The sequence below is a fragment of the Simochromis diagramma genome, unplaced genomic scaffold (genome assembly GCF_900408965.1).
Source record: "Simochromis diagramma unplaced genomic scaffold, fSimDia1.1 OVJJ01000387.1, whole genome shotgun sequence".
In the NCBI taxonomy this organism is placed as follows: domain Eukaryota; kingdom Metazoa; phylum Chordata; class Actinopteri; order Cichliformes; family Cichlidae; genus Simochromis; species Simochromis diagramma.
Window position 1 is genome coordinate 4135728 of NW_024387152.1, and position 14054 is coordinate 4149781.

Here is a 14054-nt window from a genome sequence, read left to right on the forward strand (position 1 = left end):
TTTACTCACATCTAAAGAGCTGTGCATTATTCTAACTGTTAGCTTGACTTCTCTTTCACTGGAGATACTATATTGTTACATTTTTGGGTAGATGATCATCATTTTCTATTTAAAGAAATAAATACATGATCAACTTTGCTCTAACTGCTGTTCTCCTTTTACTTTTAAAACTCTTTTACTTATTTCCCAAGGCATTAGTTTCAACATCTTTCAGACACCGGTTTCATAAGATTGGCAGCTTCTGTTGTGTCACCATAATTAGCATGATTATTATCACCGTGGTCAAATTTGTGTTGTTTTTTTTTCTTCTTTTTTTTGCATGATTTATAATCACATGTCATCCTTCCTCTTTCAAACTCAGGCTTCACTCATGAGCCTCACTTCTCCTTTGAGCTGGTGGCTCTTGTTCGCCTGACTAAAAATGCAGGCTGACTGCATTACTAATGATGAGTGGGTGAACCCGGTGCCCTGATTCTACTTCCCAAAGTTTCGAAATATTGGTTTAAAATTCACAGCGTACTTGCTCCAGCATTTTTATTTTCTTTGTGCTTTAATATGCACATGCAAAGGAGCGTGGGGATAGTTCCCACATATTATTTCTAGTTGCACTTTTTATACGCTTTAAACTGTACAAATAAACAGTTTTCTTTGAGCTAAAAAGTTTTCCATCCATCCATTTTCTTATCAAAACAGGCTTGCGCTGTGGCTTGAGCCTATCCCAGCTGACGGTGGGTGCACACAGAGTACACCTCGGAAGGGTCACCAGTACATCACAGGCCTAAATATATTTTCCTCCAATCAAATTTTTATCTGAGGTCTAAAGAAACGGGACACAGTGCAGAGTTCATTCTCTAAGACCATCAATAACCAGATACCATGTCTGGGAAAATGCAGGTAGTGAATGTTGTTTGTGCCAATGACATCTAAAATAAACAGCCAATAAATAGTTTTTGTCTTTTATCCTTGTGGATGGAAGAGGGCGTACAGAGGAGCAGCACTTACCGTATTTCCTGCGGGAAGCAATGTGTTGTGTCAGTTCAGGGATTTGGCTGGCATTGAAGTGACTTGAGTCAGGAGGGGGCCGCTTAAGAAAGACTTTTCTGCTTTCTGCCTGCTTAAATTCATTAAGAGAGCCTGTGCTACAATACCAGGGGTGACCATTCACCAGTAAACTTAACTTGGAGGGGGGGTAACACAGGCAGTGTCATTGGTCCCGGGAGCCCATTCTCAAGCACGTTGTCCACCACAGGCAATAAATTAGCAGTGGCTGTGTTTAGTGTGTGAGCAAAAAGGCGGCTACTGAGTTCCCAGTGAACGTGCACTTTGTTCTGGCATTACTCGTTGCATTAGCGCCACCAACTGTTTACTGCTGGGACTACTAGCAATGCAAATTTTCTGCGTGGAGCTCCCATTTCATAATATAAGGGGAACAAAAATCTACCAAGAAGATTGCATTCAAAAGTCTCTCACGTGAGAAACTTTGGAATGTAACACTTCCATGTTTAATATGAAACAGTCTCTTCAGCACAGTCTGCAACCTGTTTCGTCTCAGCAACTTTTAGACTGGGTTTTATCATGTTTGTCTTTGGGATTAGAGAGGAACAGCACTGCAGTGTTAAAGGCCCGAAGCAAACGAGGTAGACCTGCTACACATGGAAGTGTTGCTTGCTTCAAATACCGCTGGGGTGTGGAGGTTGGATAATGTAGGCCACCTGCAAGAAAATGCGCAGAGGGGGATGGAGAAAAACAAAAAAAGACAAATAAAATACCGCAGGAGGGGAGCAGCAGCTGTTGTTTCCTGGGTCAGCAAGCCTACGAGGGGCTGTTGACTCCTGGTTTGCATCTGTGCTCTCTCCCCAATTGGTGGTGGTGGTGGTGGTGGGGGGGGGCGGAGAGGAGGTCTGGAGTGTCACCACCGTGCACACCCCCTCATACCTCTAGAAGATTTTGGTCCAATCAGTGCAGTGCAACCATGGATGGAAATTACATGGCGACACGATGGTCCTAACCTGCTCTTTCTCCTGTGAAAACCAGAAAACTCTGTCTCCTCATTATTTGTATGTATAACTATGCAGTAATACAGCTGAACGGTGTACCGGTTGCCATTTTGCTACCGGGGCAGCCGCATGTTTAGGAAAGAAGGAGCTGTATCTACAAAACCAAAAGCAGCTTTTTGAACACAAACACGAGGAGGATGCAGAATGCTCTGATGATACTTTGACCCATAGTCCATGACAGTAATGCTATTCATTTATTTCTCTGTTTTTGTGATTGTGTTGCTTTTGTTGATCTCTTTGCACAGGGAAAACAAAGAAGCCATCAGAGTAAGAAAATAAGCGTTTTAAAGTCCATCAGCTCTGTCACAATGTTTTTGGACTGATCTCACTCAGCAGGTAGGTTTCAGCCACACTGACGTGAAAAAGTGTTATTTATTAATAGGACATCCCAGGATTGGTTACTTATATTGGTAAATGTTTTAATTGTATAACATGTAAGGTTGAATTATTAGCTGTATTTGTAACTAAAGTTGTTTTGGAAATGAATGAAGTCTGAACTGTATAACAATTGTGTAATTATCTATGAGTTTGTGCGGTTCTGCTTTATAGCACGCTAGGTAAGATTTGAGCTGAGCTTTTGTTACCTAGTGGCTACACAAGCCAGGAAGTACCAACGACTGGATTTGGTGTGTGGTAATAACAGGTAAATTAACTTTTTTTTTTTTAAATTATTTGAATATATATGAGTGCTTGTGTATAAATACACAAACAATACACACATGCTTTCAATTGTGTAATTTAAGTGAGGTAGCTCTGTTTTGGAAGTTCAGTTAATGCTAGAAATTTGTTTTGGAGTTTGTATGTGTTTTGTCTCTAGGGGCCACCACATATATTTATATATAAACATATATAAATAAAACCAATTTTTGAGCATAATTTTATATTATTGTTAATAATAAAGCAACAAAACAACCTGAAGAGCCGGTTCTCTAAAAAGAGCCGAAAATCCCATCACTAGTCTGAAGACCAGCAATGATACTCAACGGATTTACTTTGCCAAATGGATCATCACGGCCTTGCCGTATTGGTCCATTTGATCGACCTTTGTTGTTATTATTTATTTTATTTTATTTTCAGTTGTTACAGATGGGACAGACATGACTGAGGGATAGGAAAGGGAGAAAGAAAGATGAAGGAAAAGAAAAACAGAACGGAAGAGGGGCAGTGAGAAAGGGCACTTAAAAAGAGAAAAAAGAGAAAAAAATCTCCTGGATCACCTGTTGAGAGAAAAAGAAGAGAAAACAAGCAACAACAAAAAAAAACAGAGCAACATACTAAACACAACACCATCACATTAATCTAGCTAAGTGTAAACAGCAGTAAATACTAAGTATTGAATGTTGTTGTGTAGCAAGCAGGACAGACAGCGCACAATGTGCTTGGAAATAGCAGCCAATAGAGGTGTAGTTTATGTCTATGAACAGTGAACACCCGTGTGCACACCTGTGTGGATCAGCGCGCTAGTATTCAAAAGGTTTCCCCATGTAATGGTCTGCTAGAGGATGTAGAGAGCCATAGCCCTGTCCCCCAGGGCATGAAGCAGGCATGGAGGAGATCCAGCCTCCAGACATCCAGAGGCCCCAGAGTGCGAGAGCCCAAGGAGGACCACCGGAGGGGCATCCGTGCCACCCTCCTGGGAAGAGCTGAGGAGAGCCCCAGATGAGGGGTCACCCAGTAGCCACGGAGCAGAGGCCAGAGGGGGCTGCAGTGGCGTGCCCGCCGGCTCTGCCCCCTTTGCCCCGGAAGAGGCCTGACCGAGCAACAGGCACCAGGCCCCTGCCAAGTAGTCACCGGGAGTGAGCTGGTACATACCTGAGCGCCCAGCCCCGGACACCAAGAACCACCAACGCACCAACCCCTGAGGGCATCAGTTACCGGCAGGGAGTGTGGTGAGGAGAGATAGGCCTTTGGAGGGCCTGGGAGTTCCCAGAGAGGTGGAGTGTAAGACCCTGACCTGACATATAGACACAAACATGCATTCCCACCCTCATGCACACATATACAAATACTCAGCACTCACCCAACATAGGGATAGACATACATGGACACTGTACACACAATCACACTCCCCTAAACATACTCTATACCCCGGGTCCAGGTACCCTCGCCCCTGGAGGGGGAAACGGCACCTAGACCCAGGAGATGTTACCCTTTCCCCCGGGGTGGAGGCAAGCAGACCGCCCCAGGCTCCGCAGCAGCAGGGAGGCCCCGCATCCCAGATCCCAATCGGACGGCCAACACCTCCTTCCAGCCCCCCCGCCCCGATGGCCAGCAGAGAACAGGGGTGTGTGAAGACCCCAAACCTCCCTCCTCTTGCTCATGTGTAGTGTTGCTGCGTGTTGTTCTAAGGTGCATTTAAAACACGGGAGAGCATGGTGCTGCTGCCAGAGAGCAGCAGGTGTTAGCACGGCCCCTCCCGAGAACCCTCAATGTGTACATGGATTTAAAATTGAGAGGTGGGCACCGGCGCCAGAGGTGGGGTTGAATACACAGACCGTCCACTGGACGCCGTTTTTTCTTGTTTATTGACACTCAGTAGTTCCTTCAGTCACTCTGGTGACTCATTGTGAATAAGGGAGCAGCTGGAAGTAGCTTTAGCTTCATATGACTTCTTATGTAATGCGGCCTCTGTGTTAAAGCACAAGGCATTGCACAAAACCTGGAATGGAGCTCAGTGATTTCATCACTCCGCTCTTAGAAAACCTCCTGGAATTGTCAGCAAACCAAAGCAAGAGATTTTTTTGTTGTTGTTGCAACCCTCACAGTAACACCTTCACATATCTCCACAACACTGTCATTATCATGATAGCATTTTATTACGGCAGTGTTGTGTGCATGTTTCTGTGCTGATATGTGCATGTTAACCCCTCGAACTGACTGTAAATCTTTTTTTAAACATGGGAGTAAGGTTTTAAACTGGAAGTGAACCTGCACTTTATCCACTTTACCACCTTGGTGGGATGCTACCAGCAGCAACAATAGCTCCACTAGCTTCTTTCACCGTGATATGAGCAAAAGAAGTGACATGTAACCAAGTGTAACCTAATAAAGGTTACACTTGGTTCTATATGTAAACCCCCATAATGTTAAAATTTATGCTATCAAAGCACCATAACCCTGCTCCAACCTTACTTCAAGGCCTTAACCTTTCACTTCCAGACCACAGCTTTTTGCTGTAGTTTTACACTGATAATGTGAACAATGTAGAAAATGTCAGCATCTTGATACGAATTGAGGGAGGTTGGTAACAGTCTCCATAATTTTTGCTCGTCTGAGTAGCTGGAATTCTTTTTATCACATCTTATGTCAGATTTGTTAAAGTTTCAAACTCTTTGACTGCCATCCAAGCCAAACCTCTTTGTATCCAAAGGAGTAAAAGGCATCATTTGCATGTTTTAAAATCTAAAATGAACCTGTTGATGAAACCTGTTACTTTATGTAAATAATTCTATTTAAAAATAAAAAGAGTTTTCTCTAAAACAGCAAATTTAAAATAGCGCAACTGTGTAGTAAACATTTACTGGTCTTTTTATTACCTTCATATATAAAAACAAACTCTGGTTTCATTCATTTTATTTCAGTAAAACTCAGTCTATTCTTCCAAGACTGCCTCAATAATAGTTTACTCTGAGCAGAAGTATTTCTGAAATGTAATTGTTTGCTTTTTTTCTTTGGTTTGTTTGTTTGTTTGTGCTTTGAAGCAAGTAACATCCAGCTCCAGGAGCAAATAGCCTCAGAGACGTTGTATCGACAAGAAGGCTCGGCTTTAGAGATAAGAGATGATGGTGTGCATGACAGGTTTCTGACAAAGCAAACATTTGGAAAAAGAAATGTTTACAGCTGTGGTGTTTGTGCAAGGGCGAACAAACAAACAGTTTTTTAGTGTCATCGATGAGAGGTGCAAGCAGATAAACCTTTCAAACTGTTTGACAGTAAATGCTGAAGTTGTTGCTGTTGTAATATTTTAATATATCCATCTGATGCAGTGCAGCCTGCGCGTGGATCAGCAATAAAGATGCGTTATCCTTATCATTTTTTTCTTTAATGACAGCTGCATCCACTGATCCTGTTTAGTCAAGGATACAGTGCAATATAAGAGTTAGATATCAACATTCAAGTAAGCTTTTAATCTTTCAAGTGTATTACATTAAAAAAAAAATTAACCTGAGAGCACAGTCAGCAACATGAGTGCGATAACCATAAACCAATGCCACGCTCTCTAATCTGGTGTCCAAAGGGCAGGCAGGATCCAGTGGGCAGTAATAATAAAGTGTGCTGTTATTACTGCTGAAAGTGACAGCGAGCCCAAACACGGCCATGGCGGACACCGAGGAATGGGGAAAGCCTGTGGAGAGGAAAGGGGTGAGTTACAGTCCACGTGTGATCACAACCATGGTCACAATTTTCTTTTCTGACTTTTCAAATAGCGCTCTGATGTTGTCCCCCTCTCCCCAACAAAAAACAGAGGCTAACTGTAGTCCTGGTGCTGGCAACACTCATAGCTGCCTTTGGTTCGTCCTTCCAGTACGGCTATAATGTCTCTGTGGTCAACTCTCCATCGCAGGTAAGCTGATTAAAGAAAGAAAAGCTTGAATGGAACTCGCTGGGAAGATAATTCGTTCCTATCAGTGCTCTCCTGCTCTTTTCAGTTCATGCAGCAGTTTTATAATACAACCTACATGGAGCGTTACCACAGCCTAATGGAGGAGAACGTCCTGACTCTGCTGTGGTCTCTCTCCGTGTCCATGTTCCCTCTCGGGGGATTCTTCGGCTCTCTGATGGTGGCCCCTCTGGTCAACAAATTTGGGAGGTGAGAATCTGCTTCATTCCACGTGTAGTTTAGCATGCTCTGCATGTTTCTTGCAACTAATGCTTCATCCCTTCTACAGGAAGGGCACCCTCCTCTTCAACAACATCTTCTCCATCGTCCCTGCTATAATGATGGGAGTCAGTGAGATCGCCAAGTCCTACGAGATCATCATTGTGGCCAGGTTTATAGTAGGCATCTGTGCAGGTCAGCTCCCGAATTTAACAACAGCCCAGGTTAAGGATCAGGCGTGATCAGGCGGTTTAGCTTCACCCGTGCATGCTTTCCCATCTGCAGGTCTCTCTTCCAATGTGGTGCCCATGTATCTGGGTGAGATCGCTCCCAAAAACCTGAGGGGAGCTCTCGGCATTGTTCCGCAACTCTTCATCACTGTTGGGATCCTCTGCGCCCAAGTGCTGGGCATTAGAAACATACTGGGAAACAGCACAGGTAGTTAAGTTTTTACATGTTTGATCATTTATTCATCAGATGCTGAGACATGGTCTTAAGAATAGGTTTAAAAGCGTGTCTGTGTTGCCTGTGTGTGTCCAGGCTGGACCCTCATGCTGGGCCTTACTGGTATTCCTGCCGCGATTCAGCTCCTGCTGCTCCCCTTCTTCCCTGAGAGCCCCAGGTACATGCTCATCCAGAATGGAGACGAGAAGAAAGCAACGAAAGGTAAGAAAGTGCGATGTCATCAACATAAAAAAAGCATGGTTCATAAAAAAATCACACCTAACAGGCTTAACGTATTCTGTTCATTTAGACCATATTCTGTAGAAGGTATCTCTCTGAAGTTTAAGAGAAAATGACAATTTTTCCATCGTATATGTCTCTTGTACAGAATGTATCCAATCTTCCATCGTTGGTGGTTCAGGCTTAAGCCATCTCCTCGTAAGGGGCTTTTTACTCGCAGCCAGTAGGATATACAAACGTCTTCTATCATTAGAATTCAATTGATCCACTGGTGTGTTACACAAAAATCTCAAAGGTTAAAGGGAAAACAAATGAAAAAACATTTTGTAGATGTTCATGGATTAGAGACCAGTACTGGCGAATAACTTTGCAATCCCAAAAGATATGGAAATGGTTAGCTCCATCTCCCCCACATCTCCAACAAGTGTCACACGTTCCCCGGTGTCTTTGTTGAGCAGGGTTGATGAAAAATCTCTGTGGTGAGCCGTGGTCGGCGGTGCCGTGCGGACCATCATCATCACCACCATCATTCACATTTTGCACATAACTACACTACACATCGAAGATAAACTGAGCATTTATGGCACTGTATGCATTTCCACTCTTAGCACTGCAGCGCCTGCGTGGGTGGGACGACGTGGACAGCGAGCTGTTGGAGATGCGTCAGGAGGACCAGTCCGAGAAGGCCGAAGGTCACCTGAGTGTGTTCTCCCTGCTGTCCCAGCGCTCTCTTCGCTGGCAGCTGATCTCCATAGTCGTCATGAACATGGGCCAGCAGCTGTCGGGTGTCAATGCGGTGAGACGTGCCCATCCAGTTGTCCTCGTCCCTCTCACCATTACTCAGTTTCAGGATGCATGACAACATCTATGTTCTTGCTTATTCACAGGCTGTCGTGTTATAACCATAATGCATTTCTCTCTTTTCTCTCAGATCTACTACTATGCCGACAGCATATACGGCTCTGCAGGAGTCAGGGAGAGTGACATCCAGTATGTCACAGTGGGAACGGGAGCAGTGAATGTCTTTATGACCATAACTGCTGTAGGTACCCAGCAAAACTGAGGGGAGGAGCTGTTTGTCTGTCTGCTGTTTGATCATGTGAGATGGAGATAACCACTGTGAACGGGGGTTTTGTCATCCCAGGTGTTCGTCGTGGAAGCCTCAGGTCGCCGCCTGCTCCTCCTCTGTGGTTTTGGGATCTGCTGCGGAGCCTGTGTGCTGCTCACTGTCGCACTCAACTTGCAGGTATGGTACAGACCTGTCAGCGCTACTAATGCCTGCAACCTGTCACTCTGCTGCCCTCTAGTGGTTCAGTTATTAGTTCCCCAACCTGGAAAGAATCAGAGGAGATTTGCAAGATCCTGTTTATGATCTCAGGATCAGTGGATCAGAGAGTAACGCCTCGTGAGATTGATTTAATTGCAGCTATAGTCTAAAAATGTACTAATTATAGTTAGAGGTGAGTTCGTAAATGTGAGCTGCTTGTAATTTTAACAGCATTTCACATATTATGCTTCCATGTTACTGAATTTAAGTCATTTGACATTGTTCAGCATATTTTTGGATAACCAGGACACTTTTTTTTCCAACAGCAGCCACCAAAATCCTCATTCCTACAAGGCTACAACAACAGGCCTTTAAAATTTTCATCTTAATCTGTGTGATTTTAATTTTCTGCTCTCACCTACACTTTGTCCCCACTGGGTTACAGCTCTGTTGAATAATTAATTAATTAAAAGCACTGAATAAAATTTAACATTATGAAGGCGTTAGTCCACTCCATAGTTTTAACCCCACTGCATTAAAATAGAGGCACTCTACTGCTGTTGAGACCACCACTGATTATGGCTTTTTTCCCCCACTCATCTTTCATGCATTTAACTCAGAGTGGACAGACTTTTGGCTTACTTAGAGTCCAGAACGTGGGTCCCAGTTTGAACCTGCACTGTTGCAAAGGCCTCTACTGTGGACAGTTAGTCAATAATATGTCAAACAGGTTTTTGTAGTTTTGCCTCTTTGCATGTTTGTAAATGACGTATGAATGAAATACAAATTTTCAGATTTTACTCAAGTGGTTTTACGAAAACTTGTCCAATCGCTGTTCAGAAGTTGCATACGTTTTACACATAGTTGTACATATACTAAAACTGCAAAGCTGCTGTGCTTGGGTTGAGATTGGCCATCAAACTACTGTGAAACATTGTCTGAGCACTTCAAATCTGAGCACAGAGTATAGCCCTGTACACTTTACAGTTTGTCCTGTTACTTCTATCAGCAGCCATGTCAGCAACAAACGCCAGTGGTTTGGTTCAAGTCATTCATGCCCATGCCATAGCATTGCCTCCACCATGTTTCACAGATGGTGCAGTATGCTTCAGATCCAGAACTGTTTCTCTGCTTCTCCATTTTTTTCTTCTTCCGTCACTCTGGTTCATCTTGCTTTCATTTATCCCAAGATTTTTTTTTCCAGATCTGTGCAGGCCTTTTAGAGTTTTAGTCTAATCTGGCCTTCCTGTTCTTGAGTGTAACCAGTAGTTCGCACCTTGTTATAAAACAGGGGACGGGAACTCCAGGCCTCAAGGGCCAGTGTCCTACAGGTTTTAGATGATCCAACACAGCTGATTTAAATGGCTAAATTACCTCCTCAACATGTCTTGAAGCCCTCCAGAGGACTGGAGGGCTTCAAACTAATCATTTGATTCAGGTGTGTTGACCCAGGGTGAGATCTAAAACCTGCCAGGGTTATTACCAGGGTGATATTATAAATCCTCTATTTCCATTCAGGAAGGTGTCTCCAGATTGTAGATGTTGAAACTGATATGCACAACGATGATATGGATTTTTTTTTTAAAGGATTAGTGGCTGTTGGCAGTAAATTAAGCTTATATGTTATCAGTTTAATTTGTAAAAGGGTACAGGCCACACTTAACTATGCAACTGTTCGTCAGCTGCCTAATTACTTTTGTGTTTCCTAAAAATGAGACATTATATATAAAAACATCTCTGTCTCCATAGTGTAGTGGTTTATACATCTGACTAACAGGCAAAAGATCCCAGTTCAGTATAGGGAGGAGACCCGAATCCCTTTGGGATTGTGTCAAGAAGGGCTTCTGGTGTTTTGTTTTGTTTTTTTTTGTTGTTGTTTTTTTTAAAAAGCTAAACCAAACATCTGGCACATGATAAATAACAGGAAATTGGATTCAGGTGGGTGTGGAGACCCACATCTCTTTATGTTTGATTTAAGTTCACCTGCACTTTATCCCCATGTTTTGGCCATTTCTGAAAAGCCACAGTGAGAACTCCTGCAGGACAGCTAAGGAACAGCAGAATCTGACATGATGACAGATTGGCAAAATAATTAAACAAGACGCAACCAGTAAAAAGCCAAAATAACAAACGGTGTCACTGTGCTACAGATTACCAGCCTGTAATCATGTTGTACGTCTAGGATTCCCATCATGGTCTGAGACAGTAAAGTGATATTTTGGCCCCTTTGTTTGCAGGAGCCATGACACCTGACACTAAACACTGACTATTAGAGAGAACTGCAAATGCAGTGCTGCCCTCCTTCAAACCTGCAACCTCACCTGGAGCCAGTGTTTTCAGACAGGCGTCATTTTCAGCAGCAGTAAAGGCACAATTTAGAGACACAATGGAGAGTAGGCACATTAATCATCTGCCTTTGATCCTCAAGGCCTCCATGTGGAGCCGTTAATGTTGCTCCTGCTTACAAACATCAGAAGGAATAGTTACTGAGAGCTGCTTGTCTGTGTTTGCAGGAGACTGTGACATGGATGCCCTATGTCAGCATCGCCTCTGTCATCATCTATGTCATCGGACATGCCATAGGACCGAGTGAGTCTGTCTGAGTAGACCTGTTGGTATTTACACACATACTGATTACAGCAGGGCGCTCCATTAGCTGAAGTGTTGTTTAGATGTAACCAGGCATATAATCAAAGTTTGTACATCAGCACTCAGTTTGTTTGAGACATGAGCATCCTCTCTGACTGTGAAGACTGATGATGTCTGTCTCGAGTGTTTTGGTTGTGGTTAATTGCATTTTTGTTCTGCAGGTCCCATTCCTTATGTGGTGGCCACTGAGATGTTCCGGCAAACAGCCAGGCCTGCGGCATTCATGGTGGCCGGCTCCGTCCACTGGCTCTCCAACTTCATTGTTGGCCTTGTCTTCCCCTTCCTCGAGGTTAGTTTCTCAACTTCTGCAGGCTCAGACTTCAGTGGAATTAGTTCCAGATGTTTTGTCGAGCATAACCAGCAAGGCAGTTCCCTCCACATCCTCACTGTAATGTGATCTTTTATGCCACTTAGAATTGGATTACTTTGATATTTTCTTTGCAATTTGCATAGATTTGCAAACAAGGGATTGCTTTTCTAAACAGGGATTAACCTGTTTAGAAAAGATTTCAGTGCACTCGTTTGCATTTCATCCTTGCAACACAAATATAAGAATTAAGTAAAGAATATGCTGCAACAAACAGTGCGTAAGAGAGGAGAGGATTGCAGTAGATTGCAGTCAGGGTGGAGTGGCTAGAAATGAGTGTCAAGGATGATTTATAACAAGATAGCAGCAAGAGTGAAAGGGAAAGATTACAAGATGGTAGTGAGACCTGCTATGATGAATGGTTTGGAGACTGTGGTGCTAACAAAAAGTCAGGAGGCTGAGCTGGAGGTGGCAGAGCTGAAGAAACCAGCATGACCAGGATGGAGGGACAGGATTAGAGATGAGTACATAAGAGTAACGGCTCAGGTTTTGCCGCCAAAGTTAAGGAACTGAACTGCTGTGGACATGTGCAGACCCTATATGGATATAGTTGACAAAGGATTTTGGAGATTCATAGATCTAGTAAAGAAGGAAATGAAGAGGGGTTGTGTGACACAGGAGGATGCTGGGGATAGGGTGACATGATACCAATGAGTTGCTGTAGTGACCCCTAAAGTGAGTGGGCCAAAATGCTGACTTATACTGATTTGAATTGTACTCAAAATTACTGCCTCATGTTTATCTTTTAGCAAGATACTAACCTCAAGCCTCTGATGCATATATTGGCGTGTGAGTGTCAGATAGAAAGCACTTCAGCAGAGAGAAAAAAGTCTTCATTGGAATGGGCAAATTAAGCGTTTTGTATAAAATGCTTCGAGTGCTCAGGTAAAGTAGAAAAAGTAGATTTCAGATATATTTTTTCCTTTTACAACATTTTCCTAATGGTTCAGCACCAAGTTTGATTCAGGTATCAAACTGAGAACAACATTTTAAAAAAATCAGTTGGTTCCTCCTGTTTATTATTGATTGCTGTCATTGCTAGAGAATGCAGTTTGGACCTATCACTCACCTACCTGATGCACACTCCACCTTTAGGTGACACTTAGAATATTTCTTGTGCATGTCAAGAAAAGAAGGAGTTTATTTTAGGTGGATGGCTTAGTGTTGCTGGCTGCTGAACTAGTCAGGAACGGTTTCTGTGTGCAAAGCTGGCTTGTTGTTTGACTCACAGTAAACAGGGCAGACTGGAGCCCGGGGTGATCAAAGCAGCTGATTAAAACAGGCAGGCAGGTGGGAAGCTGGTGGATCTAAGCACAAGAGAACAGTGTTGGTTTCGGTCGTCGAGTGAAGTGGGAAAAACTGGAAAGGGAGTGGCTCACCTACTCCTCGTACTCAAACACAGACAGAGAAAACAAAATGAGAGGAGGACAAGAAGAGGCACAACATAGGGGATGAGGAGGAGGAAGATACATGAGGAATGCAAACATGCAGAGAGCGCCAGAAACATTTTTTACTGCATTTACAACGCCTGAAACATAATGTCGGAGCTTGAATATTATAACACCAGAAAACATATTGTAAAATCTTAAATGAGGAGACATTATGTGTAGGAGTTTTCACTGAATGACGTGATCTTAGATATAAACATAAGCTTTATCTCATGTTTACTTCCTCTTACGTGTTTAAACCTGAAAGTGTAATCAAGGGAAGAAGATGCTTGTGAAACATCAATAAAGAGCAGTGTTTCACTTTTGACCTCACCTTGTTTGCTCTGTTTGTCTTCCCGACATATTTACATTTCATGTCGAGGACCCAGAAATCACATTTCCTCTCCTTCTCTCCCCAGCGAGGCCTGGGCCCCTACAGCTTCATCATTTTTGCCGTCATCTGTCTGGTCACCCTGATCTACATCTGGCTGGTGGTGCCCGAAACAAAGAAGAAGACCTTCCTGGAGGTCTTCCAGATGTTTGCAAAGAGGAACAAAGTGGAGTTAAATCTGGGTGACGGCGATCTGCCGCTGAAAGAGCTCAAAGAGAGCCCACAGGATGCACAGAAGGCCACGCCTTTCTGAAGAAAGAAGGAGAACATTGATAGAAGAGGAAGTATTCGCTGCGGGTGTGGAGCGAGGGAGTGTGTGTGTGGTAGAAGACTTGACAGTGTTTTAATTTTAGATGCCTCTGTGTGCCTTTTCTTTGTATTTGCGCCTGCAGA

The 14054-nt window shown here is 43.4% G+C and overlaps 1 protein-coding gene across 1 annotated transcript; it reads left to right on the forward strand.

Moving 5' to 3' along the window:
* Nucleotides 1–6374: 6374 nt before the first annotated feature.
* Nucleotides 6375–14030, forward strand: LOC120743642 (solute carrier family 2, facilitated glucose transporter member 5-like). The gene is made up of 12 exons (XM_040047334.1): nucleotides 6375–6419; nucleotides 6523–6621; nucleotides 6707–6867; nucleotides 6947–7071; nucleotides 7162–7314; nucleotides 7417–7542; nucleotides 8169–8356; nucleotides 8492–8602; nucleotides 8705–8806; nucleotides 11341–11416; nucleotides 11638–11765; nucleotides 13690–14030. The coding sequence occupies exons 1-12, from the start codon at nucleotides 6375–6377 to the stop codon at nucleotides 13912–13914; spliced, it is 1539 nt and encodes a 512-aa protein (XP_039903268.1). The 3' UTR covers nucleotides 13915–14030.
* Nucleotides 14031–14054: the final 24 nt, after the last annotated feature.